This window comes from Muntiacus reevesi, chromosome 18 (genome assembly GCF_963930625.1).
Source record: "Muntiacus reevesi chromosome 18, mMunRee1.1, whole genome shotgun sequence".
Taxonomy (NCBI): domain Eukaryota; kingdom Metazoa; phylum Chordata; class Mammalia; order Artiodactyla; family Cervidae; genus Muntiacus; species Muntiacus reevesi.
The window spans coordinates 51,191,279-51,213,137 of record NC_089266.1 but is presented as its reverse complement, the minus strand read 5'-3'; the positions used below and the strand labels follow the sequence as shown (position 1 = coordinate 51,213,137).

At 45.3% G+C, this 21,859-nt stretch overlaps 1 protein-coding gene across 5 annotated transcripts in view; it reads left to right on the top strand.

The window, feature by feature from the left end:
• The window catches only part of YPEL2 (yippee like 2), a 64,548-nt gene extending 44,442 nt beyond the window's left edge, over nt 1-20,106 (top strand). For 4 of the 5 annotated variants that reach the window (XM_065910389.1, XM_065910392.1, XM_065910390.1 and 1 more), the window contains 3 exons: nt 10,058-10,101; nt 11,105-11,213; nt 15,274-20,106. In XM_065910389.1, the coding sequence (XP_065766461.1) occupies nt 10,058-10,101; nt 11,105-11,213; nt 15,274-15,363 (243 nt within the window). In that variant the 3' untranslated portion in view covers nt 15,364-20,106. The remainder of the gene's footprint in view (nt 1-10,057; nt 10,102-11,104; nt 11,214-15,273) is intronic. The other variant, XR_010659709.1, reaches the window with a different exon arrangement.
• Nucleotides 20,107-21,859: the final 1,753 nt, after the last annotated feature.

The following is a 21,859-nucleotide window of genomic DNA, read 5'->3' as shown; positions in this document are numbered from 1 at the left end:
TTCCGTGAGTTGTGAAATGAGAATCATTCATTCAGTTGTTACCTGGGAGGGCTGGTTTCAGGCTAGGTTGCAGAGAGCATTCTCTTGGTGGCCCCTTAATCAGTCGAAAGCATTGTTAAGTTTACAAATTAAATTTTATCCATTCTCCCAAGAGTGACCAAGCCCTGGTGAAGTGATTCACCCTAACATAACTCACAGGAAGCTAATTGGTAGACCAGAATTCTAATTAATTTACAGTGGAACAGATAATCCCTAAAGCTTAGATGTGTGTTATCTTCCTTGAAGGTAAACCCACTGAGCGAGTGAATTAAATTTAGGCAGTTGCTGAGTAAATATGGAATCAGAGCAGAGGAGGGTGAATAGCTTAAGAGACTTTCATCAGTTTTGACAGCTTGATCCATCCTTCTTCTTCAAAGAGACAGATTTTCCAAGTGAACACATTCTAGAAAAATCTTGGGACCTGGAGTCAGAAGCTGTAGGTTTATGTATTGACCTTGACTTACAAGCTTTGGGAAACTGGGTAAGTCACTTGAACAGCTCTGGACCTCAGATTCTTCCTCTGTTGTTTTGGAGGTAAATCAATTAACATATGTGAAAGATCTTTAAACATGTCAGTATTAGTCTAATTCTGTTGAGCTCCTTTCTTTTAGGAAGTCACTTGGACAGCACCCTTGTCATCCCATCTTCATTCTTCCTTAGATTTTGGAGCCAGACTGCCTGGGGTCGCTGGCGTATGTTGGTATTTGACCCTGTGTTGGCATATGTCTTAACCTTTCTTTGTCTTGCTTTCCTCATCTGTAAAACAGGATGGATGAAAGTACCTCCCTCATTAGATTGTTGACAGGATTAAATTACCTGGCTTATGTAAAAACAGTTTGAATCCTGTCTGGAATATGTTGGCTTAGTTGCTCAGTCCTGTCCAACTCTCTGTGACCCCAGGGACTGTAGGTTACCAGGCTCCTCTGTCCATGGAATCCTCCAGGCAAGAATACTGGAGTGGATTGCCATTCCCTTCTCCAGTGAAAGTCGCTTAGTCATGTCCAGGTCCTTGCAACCCCATGGACTGTATGGTCCATGGAGTTCTCCAGGCCACAATACTGGAGTGGGTAGCCGTCCCCTTCTCCAGGAGATCTTGCCAACCCAGGGATGGAACCCAGGTCTCCTGCATCGCAAGCGGATTCTTTACTGGCTGAGCTACCAGGGAAGCCTTGTATAGCATATAGTAAGCATCATATAAATATGAGCCACGACTATTATTATTTCACCATTTCCAGTTTATTTTAATGAGCATCTCAATTTGGGCTTCCCCGGGGGCTCAGTGGTAAAGAATCTGCCTGCAATGTAGGAGACACAGATTCGATCCCTGGGTTGGGATGATCCCCTGGAGAAGGGAATGACTACCCACTCCAGCAGTCTGGCCTGGAGAATTCCATGAACTGCATGGGGTCAAAAAAAGTCAGACACGACTGATCTACTTTCACTTCACATCTATAAACTGTCTCCAATTTCACTATCATGATTGCTTGTTAGAAGATATTTAGAAATCAACTCCCCCCCCCCCCCCCCCCCGCGCGCGACCCGCGCCCCCCCCCGCTCCAATAGCATGTGGCTTCAGTCTTGCAGGGAACCGTTTCTGTCTGGACTGGTTGCAGGGGAAGTCTTGCTTGAGAGTCTGTAAGTTTTGCCCACTGACCTTCCAGAAATCCTTTGTAGTGTCAGAACATTTTCGTTTGCCAATGCCCAGTTGGCTTTGGGAACTGAAGGATATACTGAAACCTAAATCCAAGAAACTGATCATGTTCTTCCTAGATATATTAATTTGCTTTCTTTTTAATTTCAGGGGCTTGTAGTAAATTGTTTTTAAAGGCCTGAAAAAGTTTCACACACATGATTTCATATGATCTCAAAATAAACCTTTAAAAAAAAAAAATCCCTCTTCCCCTATACTGCCCCTCCCCGCATTCCTTTCCCCACCAGTAACCACTGGTTTGTTCTCTATGTCTGTGAATTTGCTTCTTCTGTTTTATTCACTAGTTTGATTCCACATATAAATGATATCATACAGTATCTGTCTTTCTTTGTCTGACTTACCTCACTTAGAATAAAAGTCCATCCATCTTTCTGCAAATGGCAAGATTTCATCATTTTTTTCTGACTGAGTAGTATTCCATTACATATATATATATATATATATATATATGTATATAAACATCTTCTTTATTCATTCATTTGTTGATGGACATTTAGGTTGCTTCTGTACCTTGACAATGATAAATAATGCTGCTGTGAACACTGCAGGTAGGGAGGGGTGTGCACATATCTTTTTGAATTAGTGTTTTATTTTTCAGATATACACTCAAGAGTGAAAGGGCCTGATAGTTTTGAGAGAAATTTGAGCTCCATTATTTTAGCCCCCTTAGAAATTTTATTTTTATTTATTTATTTTTAAGGTGACACTGTGCAGCATGTGGAATCTTAGTTCCCCAACCCAGGATCGAACTGGGGGTGCAGAGTCTTAACCACTGGACTGCCAGGGAAGTCCCCCCTCCAGCAGTTTCAGTTTTATATTTGAATTGCAAAGGGCCCAGCTTTAATGAGACTTCCCTGATGGCAATGGCTGCCATTGCATCCTGATTCCACCTGTTCACTCTGTCTCAGAAGCCACTCCCCCACCCAGCAGACATACAGGCTTTCTTCTGTAGAGGGTAGGGGCTTGTCTGATCATAGAAACCCCCTCCTCTGTATCTTTGTGGAGAATGCAAGTGTCCCAGGACTTCTCTGTGGAGAGAAAGGAGGAGAACAGGTTGTAGGGAGCTGCTGGCATCTGCTGAATTTGGAAGGTCTGATCATTAAGTAACTTAGATCCTGAAGCCTCCACATTTCAGCAATAAAATGTGGCACCCAGGCCCCACACCACCTTTTGTTTTTGCCATTCAGTTCGTTGTATCGTGTATGCTCCCATGCCCTTGGAATTTCATGACTCCACACTGCAGATATTTCCTCCTCTAGAGCCAGTCCCTTCCCTGCCCCTCCCTTCATCTGGTTCAGGAACTGGAGGGTGAGTGGCGACCTCCCAGAGCTCAGAGGCAGCCAAGCTTCTGCCCCTAGGCAGCACACACGTGGCTTTTTACCCCATGCAGACCTCCAGACAGATGTGTGAAAACTTTCTGTAAACCATAAACACATACAAATGGCTTTATGCTTTCCTAATCTTTACTGGTGACCTGTGTCCCAGTGGAAGTCCTACACAGTCAGGAAATTCTTCCCTTATAATGAACCCAAGTCTCTCTTATTTCCATATCAGTCCACTTCCTCCTTATTTGCAAAGAAAATGGAAGAAATCCCCTTTGATTGTCTTTCCTCTTAGCTAATTGCTCAGTCTTTAAACTGCACTCAGGTTCTAATTGTGGAAGTTTTCATCATTTTCATTGTTCTTTATTATCACCCTTCCCACTTTCTCCATATGCTTCCTCAAGGGTGAAATTCAGACAAGGTTATTTTGCTTGGGTTTCAGCTCTTTGGAATGGAGCCTGTGGTTTACTTTGACCCTGAATAGCAAACTCCACCAGGCTTGGATGCAGGAAGGAATGAGAAAGGAAAAAGGACTGACCTGACCTTCCCCAGGAGAATCTTGAGGTGGGGTGTTCAGCCCACACCCCAAGGGAGGAGTTTTACTTATCCTTTATTGTGTCTCTATCTAATACCTCTGTTACCTTCTCCCCAACAAGGTACAGAGTACAGCATATAATACCATGAGCAAATCCGTAAAGACAGAAAGTAGGTTTGTGGTTGCCAGGGACAAAGGAAATGGGAGGTGACTGGTAATGATGCAAGGTTTCTTTGTGGGGTGTGAAGATGTTCTGGAATTAGATAGTGGTGATGGTTGCATAACCTTGTGAATATACCAAGAGCCCCTGAATTGTATACGTTCATGGTGACTTTTATGGTAAGGTTCTATCATGCCATGAAGTGTACACAGTATTATTTATTTCTTATACAAATCTGGTGTGAGTGTGAATACAATTTTACTGTGCGCATTTTATAGATGAGGAAGTTTACTCTCAGAGAAGTAAATTGACTTGACCGAGTTAGTAGCCTCGTGAGTATGTGGCCACGCCAAGGCTCCAGCTCTGGCAGTCCCATATCTTCAAAGCCCATGTGATGGACATTGTGCCTATGGACGGTACTTTAAAAGGTTCGTATTATTGTAACTGGTAAGGGTCATTGGCAGCTGTAGGGCCATCCCTATATTTTTATGGATTTTGAAGAACCAGACAGAGTTAACTTTTTCTTCTCTCTTCTGCAGGCTCCTGAAAAGGCCAACGAGGGAAGGTGGAGAACTGATCTCCTTTTCCCTCTGCACTTGGTTTACCTTGTTTTACTTCTTGTTCTCAACAACTTAGGACGTGGGCATGTTTTCCATCCACAGGTGTAAAAGATGTGGAAGTCCAGAGGGTAGATAATTCTCCCAAAGTCAAGTAGAGCTAGTAAGTTGCAGTTGTAAAGCCAGGATTTTATCCTGAATTTCTGAGCCAAGATGAGATCCTCTTATGTGCAGATACCCCAGGACTGGCTCCCAATCGTTAGAGCTGAGTAATCAGGTGGGCCTCTGCCTGCCTCATCCCTGGGCACCTCCTGGAGCATGAACTCAGGTGATGATGAGTGACCTTCCCAGAGGAAGGAGCCTGAGAGGCCCTCTTTATGCGAGGAGGACTTCATGCCTGAGCCTGTTCGAGAGAAGGAGGAATCCGCATGTTTGCTCTGTTGCCACCTCCCCCGACAAATATTCGTTTTTCAATGGTCCTCCTGCTTTTGAAAGGAATTGCTGCCTTCCAGACTTTCAAAGGGGCCAGAAATCAGTGGTTTTGGCTACCAAACAGGAAACTCAAAGCCTTTCCGTTCCTTTGAGCTGGCTGGAAGGGCTGGGCCTGAAACTATAACTTTCCTTTAAAGGACAGAAGAAAAGTTTGGGGTAATTTTTAAAAAAAACAGCAACTAAAAAAACCCCTTTCCTGGAGTCCTGAATACCAGCCTTGGTTGATATACAACATGGAAAAGAGCTGCCTTGTTGCCTGGCAGTCATGATAGGAAACAAATGTGTCTGACCGTCTGTTTGGGCTCTCCTGGTCTGAAATCCTGTTTGCTCCGTTCTAATTGCTCCCTGCACTGGCTTTCTGTCTCCCCACCTTCCGTACCACCCTCCCTCAAGGGAGCGCCGGGCCGCGCCTGGTCGTGCCAGGCTGGGCCGGGCCCCACAGGATACAGCGACCCAGCCGGGCTATTCTTGTCTGTGTCTATTTGCAAGATGCCTGTTGTTCTCCGTGAATGTTTTTCTCATCATAAATGTTGGCTTGGCAGCGGCCCAGCGTGGAAGCCATGGCGGAAGAGCTTGCAGAATCTCCCTTGTCCTTACAGACTCAGCTGGTCCCAGATGCAGAGCTGGGGAGACAGGCTCCTCGATGCTCTCGCTAATGGGGTGCCGCTGTGGGTATCGCCACCTGATGGGTTCAGCACCCTTCGCAGAGCGTGGGCCTCTGCCAGCACACCCTTGGAGAAGACGCCTGGAGGAGCCGGGGTCGCCCTGGGAGGCGCCTCTGCGCCTGATGCAAGACTCTTCTTCATGTGCCCTCCCCCACCCCACTGTCTAGGAATTCGAATGTGTGTCAGGCTAGAGAAAGCCACTCTCTCTCTCTCTTTTTTTTTTTACTTTTCATATGATTTTTTAAAATTGATTTATTCTTGCATTCCTATACACTAATAATGAGAAAACAGAAAGAAATTAAGGAAACAGTTCCATTCACCATTGCAACAAAAAGAATGAAATAATTAGGAATAAATCTACCTAAAGAAACAAAAGACCTATATATATAGAAAATTATAAAACACTGATGAGAGAAAGCCACTCTTAGGCCCTGCCTTAGAACCCCAAGAACAGTCACCTCTGAGCATTTAAAGTCACATACCCCTACCAGGAAAGTGTTTTGAGCATGTACTCCTAATGTGTCTATTTATAAATGGTTTACATGGGCTTGCTAATTTGTACATTATAAACATTTATTAGAAATTTTTAATAATTTATGCAATTTTAAAGGATGGAAGAAAAAGTAACACAATTATAACTTTTTAATCTTACTTTATTGAAGGTATATGTGATTGAATATGCTCTCTTTTCAGGGGGAAAAAAATCTTCGTTTATCACTTTCTGATTCAGTAATTCAGAAAGTGAAAGTGTTAGTCGCTCAGTCGTTTCGGACTCTGACCCCATGGACTGGGACCCGCCAGGCTCCTCTGTCCGTGGAATTCTGCAGGCCAGAATACTGGAACAGGTAGCCATTCCCTTCTCCAAGCATCTTCCTGAACCAGGAATCAAACCCGGGCCTCGTGCACTGCAGGCAGACTCTTTACCATCTGAGCCACCAGGGAAGGCCTCAGTGATCCAGAGGTGTGTCTGAAGACAGTGCCCTTCAGTACTTCATTCTAACTATTGCCCTTGCTAAAAACTTCTTTACAGAGAAAGGTAGATCCAAATGGAATATTTGTGGGAATTCCCTCGTGGTTCAGTGGTTAGGACTTGGCACTTACACTGCTAGGGGCCTGGGTTCAAGTCCTGATTGGGGAAGATTCTATTGGATTTCACTAGCAAGAGTATATTTTACTGTACATAAAAATAATTTTTAAAAAATCCAATGAGTTTTGACACATGCATAGTCTTAGGCACCACCAAAATCAAAATGAGAAAATAATTCCATCTCCCATGTTACTCCTTTGTAGTCAAACTCACCCCTTACCCATAACCTCTGGCAACCACTGATCTTTTTTTTTAGCCTAAAGCATTTCAAGCTCATCCATGTTGTTACGTGTATTAACATAGGTTTTCATTACATTTGGGTAATTGAAACTGCCAAATGCTTGTCCAGACTTGGCCATTTTGCAGTGTCCTTGAGAGCACTTAGTTTTGCCAGTTAAAAAAAATTTTTTTGGACCGTTCTCATAGGGGTATGTCAGTTGTTTTTCGTTTGCATTGCCCTAGTGGCTAGTGATGTCCAGCATCTTTTCATGGGCCTGTCCCATCTGCTTATCTTTGGTGAAGTCTCTTCAAATCTTTTGCCCATTTTAAAATTGGATTCCTTATTGTATTATTGAATTTTGAGGGTTCTTTATACATTTTAGATACAAATCCTTTGTTAAAAAAGCAGTATGTAGATATTTTCTCCCAGTCTATGATTTGTTCCTTCAAAGTGTTTTTCAGAGCACAAGTTTAAAATTTTGATGAAATCTAGCAGTTTTTTCCCTTTATAATTTGCATTGTTGATGTAGTATCTAAGAAGTCTTTTCTAATGCAAAATCAAAGATTTTCTCCTGCATTTTTTTTCTTAATAGCCTCCATTTTGAATTAGTTTTTTTTGTACAGGCATTTCAATTTTGAACTACAAAGATCATATAAAATGAAAGCATTGCTAAATACCAGCTCTCTCTGTAGTACAAGTTTCTTTGGAAAAGGTGTTACGTTTCCATTCCCTGTCAAAATGTTGCCTTTACTTTGAAGGGGCAGATTTAGTGTGTGTGTTTTAAAAAAAAAATATTGCCAAGTCAGTATTTTGTCAGCAACTTTTTGTTAAGATAGTTTTGGAATGTTTTTTGCAAAGGAAAAATGCATAACTTTATCTTTAGATTATTAAGTACTTGGGTGTAAATGAACCTTTTTGGGCTACTCTATCCCATTATAAAACATTACAAGGATCCTACTGTTTAAAGATCCTATTTTTATAACATCAGTCTCATTATTGACATCTTAAAGCACAGAAGTAGCATTTTTTTTTTTTTTTTAAAAAGGAAGTTAGAGGCAATTGACTCATGGGTTAAATATTTTGTAAATGATGCCAGATTTTTCATGCTATGTGTTGCAGGTTCAGAGAGACATTGAACATGGTTCATGTCTTCAGGGAGCTCACAGTCTAGTGAGGGAGTTAGTTAGACAGGCAGTTGAAATCAAGTATGCTGAGAGCTAAGGAAAAAGGAACAGGCAGTGAGCAAAACGAGTCCCGTCCATGGGTACCAGGGGGTGCCTCTTCTTGGGGAGGTCAGAGAAAACCTTACGAAAGAGAGGAGGCTGAGCTGAGGCTTGAGACTGGTCTAGTGAAGGAACCTCCCCGTCTTAGGGAGGATCGTGGGCAAAGTTGGTGAAATGCAAGTTCCAGGAATTGCACATGGTTTGGCCCGACTAGAGCAAAAGACACAGTGGCAGAGTAGCACGAGAAGAGACTGCAGGGGGTGGTGGGACCAGATGGTGAAACTTGTGCTGCCCTGGTGGCGCTTGGGTGTCTGTGCGCTGCAAGACTGAACTAACTGGTTGGCCAAATGTATGGTCTGTTTCGCTGAGACATTGTCTCATCTGAACACGTGGCATGGACTTCCAGGTTCCAGGTCTCGAGGCTGTAACACTTGGATTCATGCTCAGTTCTAGCCTGGAGCTCATATGTTCCCCGGAGATGCTTCAGGACCCAAAGGAAAGAGAGCTGGTTTTGCCTGAGCAGCAGCTGGGGAACACCTGCTTGCTCCTCGGAGCTGCACCTGGGAGCCAAGGCTTCTGGCGTATTTGCACATTGGAGGCAGCCAACCATCCAGCTGCCCCAAAGACAGATTTTAACCCTTCTCTGTGGCTGGCGGGCCCCGATCCCTTAAGTCCATTGCTTCTGATGGCAGCTGTCTTGGACGCAGTGATCTGTGTCCTATCTGGTTCTCTCCTACCCTCTGGTCATCTGTTAACCAGTCAGCCCTGGATCTCTCCAGCCACTGAATAACAGAGGTCATGGGAAAGTCCCTTATTTTGTTTGGTTGTTTCTTTCCGAGTGGTCTTCAGAGCAGACGAGGATGTTTAATTCAGGGTACATTTGTCAAGCCACATTAAAAATGCAGGCAGCAGTGTGGGACATGGCTGGCTCATGTCAGCCAGACATTCCAGTGTAACCAGAGGAGGAGAACATGGACAGGCCCGTGTTAGAGGAAGTATTGCAGGGTGAGCGTTCAGGCTCCGGTTTCTCCCAGTCCCTGCCATCCTCCAGCCAGAAGAAAGAAGCTCCTATTTGTTGGTTTTGTTCAGTTACTAAGTCGTGTCTAACTCTTTGTGACCCCATGGACTGCAGCCCGCCAGGCTTCCGTGTCCTTCACTGTCTCTTGGAGTTTGCTTAAACTCATGTCCGTTGAGTCAGTGATGCCATCCAACCATCTCATCCTCTGTCTCCCCCTCTTCTCCTGCCCTCAATCTTCCCCAGGATCAGTCTTTCCAATGAATATTCAGAGCCGATTTCCTTTAGGAATGACTGGTTTGATCTCTGTGCAGTCCAGCTCCTATCTAAGCTAGAAGTTAAAGTGGGATTACCCTTTAGTGGGCATTCCTATGACCTGGAGATCAAGTTGCTTATACCTCAGAAAGAGAGAACTCCTGCAGTGCAGGTTGGTTGGTTGGTTGGTTTGGCTGCACAGCCTGTGGGATCTTAGTTTCCCAACCAGGGACTGAACCTGTGTGCCCTGCATTGGAAGGTGGATTCTTAACCACTGGGCCACCAGGAAAGTCCTCCGTGCTGCATTTAGGAAGACAATGACTGTTAGAGCAATTAGGGTCTCCAGGAAAGTAAGACTAGTGAGAAGTGTGGGTTTGGTGGTTCAGTCTTACCTTGGGAATTCTTTGCTGTCTCCTGAGGGTTGTACAAGAGGGCAGGGAGAGGTACTTGTGCCTCTTGCCGTGCCCTGGCCACCTCCAGGAAAGCTGTGGGCAGCACAGATGGCCAAAAGCACATGGGTCCAGGAAAGGCCAATGTGGATTAATGCTGTCTCCTTGCCAATCCAAGTGTGGGCTGACCCGGGTTCCGTAGCTTTGTTTGTTCTGCCTTCTCCTCCTCCCACCGTGCCATCTGCCAGCTGGACAGTTAGCTGCCTCACTGCTCCCCTTTAGCTCTGTCAGTCCTGCAAGGTCATGATTGTTGTGCTTTGGGGCTGGTTTCCCCCCTGGGTGGGTGAAATGGATCTCTAACCATTGATTTGTCTTCTTGCATTTCAGTCGTTCCAAGGAAGTCAAGGACGAGCTTACCTCTTTAACTCAGTGTGAGTGTCTCTGAATGGTACATCCATTGTTCGGTGCAAATTTTGAGGGATGGGGAAAAGCAACACTCCATGATGATGACACAGTGGAACCTGTCCTCTCTGACACACACACACACACACACATAACACACAACCCTGTGGATCATTATTTAACCACACATGTTAGCCAGTCATCCTTGGGGAATTTGGTGGGGGGTGGCCATCATTTTGGGCTAAAAATAACGTAAGCAGTATTCCAGTAAGCAGAGAGGGCTGTAGTCTCCTAGCAGAGAAGCTGGCGTGCTTCTTCTGAAGCCTGACCACGAAGGTCTCAGAACTAGACCTGAGACGTGTCTCCGAGGAAGAGAGGAGGATGAACAGAAGACCCCAGGATCCGCTGGAGGACTGAGGCTGGAGGAGGCTTTGTAAAGTGGGGTTAGCCAAGAGCCTCTGTCCCCCCGTATGGTCTGCCACAGCCCTCAGCATCGTTTACAGCTTTCTCTGGGAAAACAAGCCTGATGAACTGTGAAAATGGAAATCTAGCATGTTCAGCTTGAAATAATAGGTGCTCCGTGAAGGAGTTTAGGTAGCTGATAGATGGGGCTCACTGGTCCCTGATGAGGACAGGACTCTGCTGCCATGATTGACATCTCTGGTCATGGTCCGTCCTCAGGAAGCTGTGCTCAGGCTGTGGGCTTCAGTGTGGTTGTCCGTTTGTCCCCTTAAATCACAAGCCTAAAAGCACTGAAGAAAGAAAAATTCCAAGCAAAGTCTCAACCATAAAGACTGTTTTAAGTCGACTCACTGAATCAGAACTTTCAGATCTGACAGACAACTCAGTGGAGATGTTTCTACGTGGCTGCCTTTTGGAGGTTGCTACTAGTTTCGGTTAGAGGTGATGCTCTTAGCGTTGGCTTCCCTTCGGGCAGCCATATTCAGTTAATCTTTTGCTGGAAGTTCAGCTTGAACAACCGATGGGCATTTGCCTGACTCCCCTCTTTCTCTCTCCCCACCCTTGGCACAGAGTTAATGTGGGCTGCGGGCCAGCGGAAGAGCGTGTGTTGCTAACAGGACTGCACGCCGTCGCAGACATTTACTGTGAAAACTGCAAAACCACCCTGGGCTGGAAATATGTAAGTACCGAGGGGTCTGGTTGGTGGAGAGCGAGCCATAAAGAAACTAACAGAGTCGGACACTGGAATGCAGTCTCCCAGTTGCTTCCCCTGGCTTTGTAGGATTGTCTTCAACGAGGATGGGAAACTGAGTTCCAAGAGCAGTTCCTGGCACACATGCGTCCTCTTTTCATTGACACTCCACTCTTCCTACTCAATCCTTCACCTGCTCCTGACACACACAGACACACAGACACACACCCTCTCAGTGTAGTAATAGTGAAAAGTGAAGTTGCTCAGTTGTGTCTGACTCTTTGCGACCCCATGGACTGTAACCCACCAGGCTCCTCAGTCCATGGAATTTTCCAGGTAAGAGCACTGGGGTGGGTTGCCATTTCCTTCTCCGGGGGATCTTCCCAACCCACGGATTGAACCCGGGTGTCCCGCATTGCAGGCAGACACTTTACTGTCTGAGCCACCGGGGAAGCCCAGTAGTAATAACAATGGCACATAACATCTCCTGACGGCTTACTGTGTCCCAAGCATACGTTATTTTGTTTACTCTTCCCAGAATCCTTAGAGTGTGGGCCATATTTTAATCCCTAGTTTACAGATGAGGAAACTGAGGCTTAGGCAGGGTGATAGTATGTCCCGTATTGTCTAGTCATCAGGTGGCCAAAGAAAAATAGGAGTGCAGGTAGTGGTCTGACTGCAGAGCTCTTTGCTCCAGTAAACATCCCCAGAACATTTTAATTTTTTGACCATGCCACGCAGCATGTGGAATCTTAGTTCCCTGACCAGGGATCGAACCCACATTCCTTGCCCTGGAAGTGCAGTCTTAGCCCCTAGACTGCCAGGGGAGTCCCTCAACAGATAGTTGTAATGTCTCCTTGGCAGCTAGGAGAGCGTGCAGAGCCTTGCCAGGGTGAGAGGAGGTTTGTGTATTCTGTGAAAGTCAACTTGTATTATTATTGTTGTTGCTGCTATTATTATCGGTAGATCTTTTCACAGTGCTTTTCTCTGTCCTCTCTGTCATTGTGGGGATGTTGAAAAGTCAGTCTTCCTGTTTCTGGGAGAGAACTTTATTCCATGTTATCGCAGAGGGTTGGTGTGGGGCTGGCTGGTAGGACCTGCTTGGGAAGGAGCCTGAAGGAACAGTCAGGACCTCCTGGAGAGTGCTAAGGATGTGTCATGTAGGTTTGTTGATGGCAGCAAAGACATTGCTCTGCAGGACTTTGCTGGTGGAGGAGCTTCTGCATATGTGGAAGCAGGGAGCATAGGGGAAATCTCTGTGTCTCTGTGTTTCCTGCTCCTTTTTTCGATGAGTCTAAAACTGCTCTAAAAATATGAGTCTGTGTGGAAAAAAATATATTGAGCAAGAAAAGCCAGCCATGAAAGTATGATTCCGTTGAAATAAAGTTTAAAAATACTCAGATCATAAAAACTGCAGCAGGTAGAGTCTCCAGGGAAGGAGCACAGCCTTTAGATTCTGTCTTTCATGTCTTCCTCGGAATGTTCAGAATGAGAACGGAAAAACCTAGACACTGTGTCACGATGCTGAGAAGGTTCAGCCGCAGGTTCATCTGGGAGAAAGGGCCTTGGCCGATCTGATTCCCCTGTGTGGCCACTGGCCCCCTCTGTGGTCTGGGGGGCCACAGTTCTGTTTTTGATTATCCAGAAACGTTCTGCCCCTTCTTTGTTTCCCAACTTCCTGATTATCTTATTCCTTGAAGATGTGCTGGATTATAGACAGAAAATAATCCTGAGTTGGCCAGCTTGCCTCCTTACCTTGGGTAAAATGATTAAGTCCTGGGGACTTCCCTGGCAGACCAGCGGTTAAGAATGCACCCTGCAATGCAGGGGACCCAGGTTGGATCTCTGCTTGGGGAACTAAGATCCCACATGCCGCACAGAGTGGCCAAAAAAAAAAATCCAGTCCTTTGACAAAGCTTTATTTATTAAGATAAATAGACTTTTATTTATTAAGTTTAATAAATAATAAATAAGCTTTATTTATTAAGATAAATAAACAAATCCAACTTTGTGTTGGATACAAAAGTGAGTGAGATCCAGTTCTTGCTCTCAGGATGCTTACAGTCATGATACTTGGGAGGAAAGCCAAGTATAAAACAGCTGGACAGGACAACAGGAATGTCCCAAACATTCCCTGATCCCCTCTCACATACCAGGCCCAGTGCTCCAACCTTTCATTCTGTTATTCCTTCTGACCCTTACGATGACCCTGTGAAGTACTTGCAATTATCCCAACTTTGTAAGTGGAAAGTTTATAATTCTGCAAACTATTAATGGAAGTCAGATACTTAGATAATGTTTTTGATGCTGGGAAGCAGTAGGAGCGGGGTTTAATCTGCGATGTTTGTGTCAATTCCAGATCCAGTGTTCTGTCCCCTGGAGTCCACTTGTGATATTTTGCAAGTGTCTCGAGGCTTGAGGGGTGGGCGTATTGACTTTCTTTTCCCTCTCTCTTTTTTTCTTTAAAATAGGGACACACTGTCACTTTCCTGGTTTTATTTCTTTCCTCCCCCTGTATTCTGAACACCCTACCATGGAACAACAGGTCTTATTCCTAAACCATATTCCTCTGTTGTGTACACATCACACTCAGGCAGACGGAGCTGGGGAATAAGGAGGTGTCAGGGAAATTACTGCTGAGCCCACAGCTCTTGTGTGTGTGTGTCGTGTGTTTGCATTTCCTCTCGACGCCCCTCCCCTCTCTGCTACGTGGAATGACTCCTCTCTGAACCGAGAGACTCAAGTCTGAACTCGTGTTGAGACCCAGAGCCCCTGCACCCTAGAACAGAAGATACAGTTCATACAATTGCTGCCTAGCACCTATCAGCAGTAGGATTCAGCTCTTTCCTGATTTGGGGGGCTCAGAAAGGAGAGTTTGTCCACTGTTCTGCCCATCGAGCTTCACCATCTGATGATCCTGACACCCACTGGTTTTTAGATGCCACACCAAGATGGCTTTCAGTATCTGTTTCTGCAAATAGAATATCATCGTGATGCCACACCGACGCAGGGCTTATTTCTGTGGGGCTTGTTAGCTGGGAGAGCCTGCGGCACTGTTTCAGATGGACACGTCCCAGCTGGTTTGTACTAGGTTTGCCCTCTGGAGGCCTCGCAGCCGAGTGGGGCTCAAGGGCTGACAGGTCCTTCAGCCTGCAATTCATATAGCTCCTTGCTCCCTGGAGAGGGCAGTGACGGAAAAACAAACTTAAGCCATCTGACATGGAAATAGCAAGATAAGAAATAAAAGAGAGACCTGTTTGGCAATACGGTACCCTTTGTTCCTCTCCCCGAATGTCTTTTCTCTAAGCCTAACAAGCATGGTTTAAAATAATGGCACAGTGGGCATTCCCTGGCGGTCCAGGGGTTAGAATTCAGTGGTCTCACTGCTGAGGGCCCGGGTTCAATCCCTGGTCAGGGAACTAAGATTCCAGAAGCTGCTTGGCACAGCCCCCCAAAATATTAAAAATGTGACACAGAAACTCTGTGGATACCTCCATGGGATGGATTTGTGGTTGACATAAAAAGCTAAGTGCCCATAAGATTTTACAAGGCAGACAAAACACAAAGTAGATATACAATGACCAAGACAGACAGACACAAAATAGATACAAGTTATGCTGTATGTTTGAATGTGGTTAAGTGCTGTGGAGAAGAGTAAAGCAGGAAAAGACAGGGGGCAAAGGGGATGGCTGTAGGGGAGGTTGTGGTTTTCGATAAAGACCTTACTGCGATGATGATGATGTTTGAGCAAAGATGCTAAAGGAACTCTACTGCACATACTGAGAAACTATTTAGGATACTTACATTTAAAAATATTTAAATTCTACTGCAAATACAGAGAAAGCGCTGGTGATGCCTCAGTCCTGCAGTTAAGCCAAGGGGACACGGCTTGCTTGACTGGTGGGCCTTCTCTGTGAGTCTCGGTGAGGCTGGGCCAGACTTCAGAGGCCCCGAGGCCCGTCACTGGCCTTGCCTTTGCTCCTGTAGCCAGAAGTCACCTGCGCATCTTTGGTCATTGGATGTCTCCTCTTCCTTTGTGTTTCCGTAGGAACACGCCTTTGAAAGCAGCCAGAAATATAAAGAAGGCAAATACATCATTGAGCTAGCACACATGATCAAGGACAATGGCTGGGACTGAGGGGAGAGCATCCAGCCAGCCCAGCGTCCACGCGAATGCCATCCAACCGAACATTCTACCCAAGCGTGAGAGAGTGATGAACACTTGGTTCCATCCATTTAGGGGCCTTGCCATCTGGGGCATTCTCCCACCCTGACGCCATCTTTCTGGTGACCGGCCTCTAAACCGCTGTCTCTCTGTCTCTTTGCTTTGTATCTGTTTGTGAGTTGATCCTGGCTTCTCTCTCTGTTCTAGTGTTGGCTGAAAAAACAAAACAACAAAAAGGAACAGACGCCTGCCCGCATGGCGGCAGCCCACTTTGGCGAAGGCCCCAGGGCCCTTGAAGAGCTGCCGGAAGGCCGCTGGGTCGGGAGCGCAGTGGCCCAGCCTGGGGGTGTGAGGGTCCCGGGTGGGCAGGGGGCGGGAGGGGAGAGGTAGGAACAGACCTGTGCTGCTCCTGGAGACCTGGGAACTTAGGCTTGAAATAATCGACTTGTCTAAGAGGACAAAGAGGAAAAAAAAAATACCTCATGACTTGCATTCTCTCTGATCAGAAGCTTCTGTTCCTGACACCAAATGTGCCAGGTTAGCAAATGAGAGCACAAGAAGGATGGCCCCTAATCGTTGCCGGCGGGGCAGGGGGCCGGCCTGGTTCTCCCGGCCCGAGCTGGTGGGGGGGTGGTGTGTCCTGGAGCAGGGGATGACTTGGGGAAAGCCCAGAAGGTTTTGATGACTCTGATGCCTCACTGCTCCTCTGGGTGATCTCTGCCTCTTCAGCCCCTGTAGGTGACAGGAGAGGGGACTGTCATTTGCAATGTGCGTGAGATGCAAATATCCCAAAGGCTTTGACCAGCAATCAAGTTAAAAAAAAAATCAGTGATTGAGGATAACAGGGAACAAAGCGGGGGGAGGTGCAGTTGGGGAGCTCTTGCAGAAATGGCCTTGATCTTGGGCCAGAGAAAATAAAAAAGTAGAACCAGTTAGCAATTCTGACTGACCTTTTTTTCTGAACCTTCATAAGAGAAGAGCACTATGGCAAGGAAGTGGGGGTGGGGTGGGGCAGAGCCTGGAATAGTTTAGGTTTGAACTGTTACAGGTTAAGTGCATCTTTTTTTTTTTTTGGTATGCATTGGCTTCACTGAAAACAGCAGTTCTTTATGCGTATGAGTTTTTGGGTGTTTTCCTCCAGCTCTATCATTGTAGTTGTGGAAAACAAAGTCCCAAGGCTTCGAGTTTAGTGATACCCTGGCCGGTAGATTCCTCATGCCCCTAACTTGTTCTCTTTGTACTTGAATGTTTTTGTGTGGAGAGAAATCTGTCCGTGTGATCCAGCAACGGGAAGGTCTTCGATTTGATGTCAGACGGCAAGTTATAAATTCCAGTGTTACACCCCACCCCCGACCTCCCCATCCAAAGTTCATTATATTAGGGAAGTGGGGGAATGCATCCCTGTGAGGCTCATGAGAGAGGAGTTTGTTGCATTTAATCAACACTGTGAAGTCTGTTCTACAGCAACTTAGCCAGTATGCAGTGCATGACCGAAACTCATTTAACTGAGATGATTTCATTGCTTAGACTGAAAATATTATCATTGCTAAAGATATGTGTAGGTTATGTTAGGTAATTCTCAGCATCTCATTCTCCCAGTAGGCTGATCCTATAGAAAAATTCACCTTAAAAGTCACAAAAGAGTGAGTTGAAGGAGAACCTGTAAAATTGTTAAGCAAGATTAAAGCAGCCAACCCGGGATGTTTTCAGAATGGAAGGAGATTCCCAGAGAGGGTGAGTCTGTCGTGGAAATGCCTTCTTGCGTCTCTGGGGGCTGCTGGTGTGACGTGGGGCATGAGCCGGGCGTGGTCCTGCCGGGGTAGTGCTGGGTGAAGAGCGAACGGGAAGCCAGGTAGCCCCACGTTTAGCAGCAGGCAGCCTCTGCGAGACAAAGAGGGTTCTGCAAAACCAAATTTGGTTCCCAAAAAGCTTCTTGGCCCACATCATTCGGTGCTTTAGCGATCCTGGGAGATTAAGTTGTTCTCTCCACTGTTACTAAAAAGCAGACCGAGATTCAGAAGTCTTTCATTTCCAGTCCCAGAGACACAGTTCCTCTGGTTCCCAGGCCCAAGATCTCAATTAAAAAAAAAAAAAATCACTTTCAACTTTCACATTCCTAAGCTCGTTTGCCAGCCCAGAAATCATAAATTCCCCTCTGCGTCCCTGCTGAAGGTAGTGGCTCTCATTTCTGTGTTTTGATTAGCCCCTTTACTCAGGGAATGTCCTGGCTATTGATAATCCTTTCCAGGAAAAGAAAACAGGGAGGGTCAGGATAGGGGGAACATGTAGGTGTGTAAAAACCAAGCGTGGTCATATAGAAACTGGACGTGAGGTGCCCTAGAATGTTAAAGGGGCAGAGGAGACCGAAGTGCCACTGTTCACCCTTGGGGATGGGGCCTCTGACTTTTGCATGGATCAGAGCAGGCTCCAGTTAGACCCGGGTTCTGGTGTTGTGTTTTGCTTTAATTTAAATTACGATCCATTGAACATCCAGTGGGCACATGGTGCGAGAGAGCTGAACAAAATGCTGGTTTTTCCATAATGACAAGGGTAAAAAAAAAAAACAACTCATTAGGCTTTCCCTAAGAAAAACCAAAAGTGCTTCTTATGAGTTGAGCTCCATTCATGGCTTGTCTACTAATGTCTGGCAGCATCGGAGAGACCGCAGCTGAGCGAGGGAGATGCCTCAGTCGGTTCATTTTTTAATTTCCTCACCAAATTATGGACTCAGAGCATAACCAAAGACCTCATCCGTTCACCCCTGGTGGGTTTGGGGAGCTGGAGTTCGATGGTAAAGCTTAGGTGGGGTGCCCAGAATAGGGAAAGGGAGAAGGGGAAAAGAAAAGGCATGACGTGCTAGACCTCAGCCAGCAGCTGCCTTCCTTTTCAGCTGAAGTCCAGCCGGCAGATCCTAGTTCCATCTCCCTTGTGCCTCCCCAGGTCATGGCGTGGGCGGCCCTGGATTCCACCCAGCCCGCTGGGATGTTAGTCTCAGGCCGCTGATGGGTTGACTTGATGTGTATCCAACCCAGCCGAGCTCAGCGTCCACGGAACGTCAGCTGGGCCTGCCCAGTTCCCTGGACAACAGGATGATGGAGACAGGATAGAGTCAATCTTTACTGGTGGATCAGTGTGTGAAAGACAGGTGTCCCCTTTATAAAAAGATTTTCAAGAGGATATATAAGAAACAGTTGCTTGTGAAATATACTTTTGTAAATAATATTTAATTTTTTAAATAATATATTTGGTGCTGTTTTCTCAGATCCCCTGAGAGCACTTTTTATTTTCATTTTTAAATTCTCTAGTTTCCTCTGCATTTCTTGAAGTATATCTTAAGGGAAACAGTGATCACCAATATACTCTTGCAAAAGAAAAGGAAAGGAAAAAAAAAACAAAATCTCCATCACTTTAGTCTGGACAGAGGCAATAAATGAAGCAATGCCTCTGTATTTCTTCCCAATGGAACTGACTCTGCAGTACATTACCAGGTTGAGAATTGAAATATTTTCTTGCACCGCTATTGGTCAGAAAAGAAAATAAAGAGAATCAAATAAATTTAGTAACAACTTAGAGCGATTCCTCTTGTTGGAAGAATTTCCAACAGATGGGAGTCATGTTTTTAATTGTTTGTGTGAGTGTGTGTGTGTGTGCGTATGCGTGCGCGCGCGTGTGCGTGCGTGTATGTGTGTGTGCGTGCGTGTGTGCGTGTAAAGCCTTGCATTGTGCCTCTGGTTTTCGTTTTTTGGGGGACACTATACCTACAGTTTACACCTTGTGCACATGAGATTCTTCTTCCCTTTCTCTCTGCTGGTTTTGTTTCTGAGTGGACCAACAGCACAACCCTCGAGGAGTGTTTTCCCGAGCTCGGAGCTGTTGCGTGTTTGCTCCTCTGTCTGTGTGTGCTCAGCTTTTCCAGGCTGTAAAGGAAATCTGTTGTTTGTGAAGACCCAGCAGAGTTGCAGCTGTGTCCCTCACTGAGATGTGAGGGTGTCCTCATCATGGACCCAGGGCTCCAGTTGTTGTGGAAGCCACATCATGTTAAACATTAAACTGGTTTGGGTTGAAAAGAATGTCAATAAAATAATACACATATTTTGTAGGTAAATAGCTTTTTTTTTTTTTTTTTTTTTAAGGTCACATTGCCTCAGGTTCAGGAAGAGGCTGGGAAATCAAATATTGAACACAATCAACTTAGATTATTTTTTTTAAAAAATGAGTCTGCCTCAAATGAGAAAACATGCTAGTGGTCTAGGTCAAAGAAAGAGATATATTAATATTTAATATTTAAAATTACGATAACGTCATGAAATCAGCCAGCAGTGAAAGATAAAGCCAAGAAGAAACAAGCCGTTCTCATATTATCAAATTCTACCTGCCCGTATGTTTTTGTATAACATTTGGGTGAAAGTGAGAGTCAGTTCCCTTTTCCAGCCTGCAGAGACTATCTTTCAGTACAGACTCTGCCTATTTATGCTTGTGTTTACAAACTGTATTTGTTGGGTTTTGTTTTTCTTTTATCTTTTTTTTTTTTTTAAGTGGCATTTTCAGGTCACTTTGCTTCAATAACAAAGAAAATTATTTTCAAGTAATTTGTCTTCACCATTTCCTGTATTTGTACATAGTGATTCAGTATTAGAGAAAAGTGCATTGTTTCTGTCATATTTCCAATCTGTGTTGGTGCTCATTTGAGAAAATAAAGTTTTCAAATATGAATTCTTTGCAGGGCTCCTCTGTCTTAATTGACCCAACATGTTTTATCTCGACGTTTAACACATGAAAAGTAACTGAAAGGTCAAAAGGAGGTCGTCTGTCTAAGCCCATTCACAGATCTGTCAACTGAGGCCCTAGGGGGTTATTTTCTCTAAGGACACTTGGCTGATTAATGAATAAAAACCAGGTCTCCTGTTTATCTATAAACACTTCTGGTTTTGGAGATCAGAAATGCAGGAGTGACCTTTATCATTTCTGTCTACTAAGCCCCCTGTTAACCTCTCAACATTTTCTGTTTACACCAATTTTCTTTGGAGATAAAAATAATGTCAAGAAGAGGCAACATTACCTCTGAATGGTTGGCTAACAAAGGGAAATAGTTGACTAACAAAGGGAAATAGTTACAATATATGGAAAAGCAAGTCTTCTCACTCACTGAACAAATAATAAACATCTATTCAGTTCTAGGTGGCTTCCCTCGTGGCTCAGACTGTAAAAGCGTCTCCCTGGAGACCGGGGTTTGATACCTAGGTCAGGACGATCCCCTGGAGAAGGAAATGGCAGCCCACTCCCATATTCTTGCCTGGAGAATCCCATGGACTGAGGAGCCTTGCAGGCTTCAGTCCATGGGATCGCAGAGTCGGACACAACTGAGCAACTTCACTTTCACATTCAGTTCTAGGGACTGGGTAAGGCAATTCAACCATCCTAACATTGCAGCTGTTTATTTCCCAAATACCTTTCCCTCTAGTCTTGTCTATATGCACACACAGCCTTGCATAGCCAGTCATTATAAGTACAGTTTTCACAAGGCTACTTCTACCTAAACATCATCAGTTTATTCTGTATTTTAAAGCATTTTTTCAGAAGATTGCATCCATAGCTTACAGGGTTCCCGCCTTGTGCAAGCAACCTAAATAGCAGAGAGGATATTAAAGCCACACAAGTATATGTGTTGTATGTTTTCACGTTGGTAATAATATTTTAAAAGCCCATTCCCTATTAAAATAGCAGATACCATCTCTACTTTCCCGGACTTTTTACTTTCCCATTCTGGCCCCAGCTACAGTTGACTTTTATTTGTCCTTGAATGCATTATCTCCTTCCTGTGACCTGTTTTGCTTCAGTGGCTACCCTGTTACTATTTCATTTGTGTTTGCCTTTGGCAGCCACTGATGGGGGAAAAGATAACATGTGCAGGAGAGGACCAGACCTAAACCACTGCAGCTGTCCAGGAGATCAGGCTGGAAGAAGGGATCGTTTAGTCGCTAAGTCATGTCCAACTCTTTGCAACCCATAGACTGCAGCCCACCAGGCTCCTCTGTCCATGGGATTTCCCAGGCAAGAACACTGGAATGGGTTGCCATTTCCTTCTCCAGGGGATCTTCCCGACCCAGGGATTGAACCCAGAGCTCTGGCATTGGCGGGACCGTTTACCGCTGCGTCACCAGGGACGCCTCCTGAAGAAAGGGAGGGGAAGGCAGGGATGTTCATGGAGTGTCTGGTTTGCGTGAGAGCCTGTGTTGGACTCTTTGCTTACACAACCTCACATAGGATGTTCACAAGGAAGTGTTTCCTCATATCATCCTAGGCGTTCGTGGGAGAGCAGGGCAGATGATCATTCTCATTTTGTAGATGAGGAAACCAAGGTTTGCTCATGACAGGGTGAGGAATTACAGCCCATCTGACCTTATGCTCTTGGTTCCCTACACCGTGTCCCTCATGTTCGCCTCTGTCTTCTCCTGCCCCCATTCTAGCG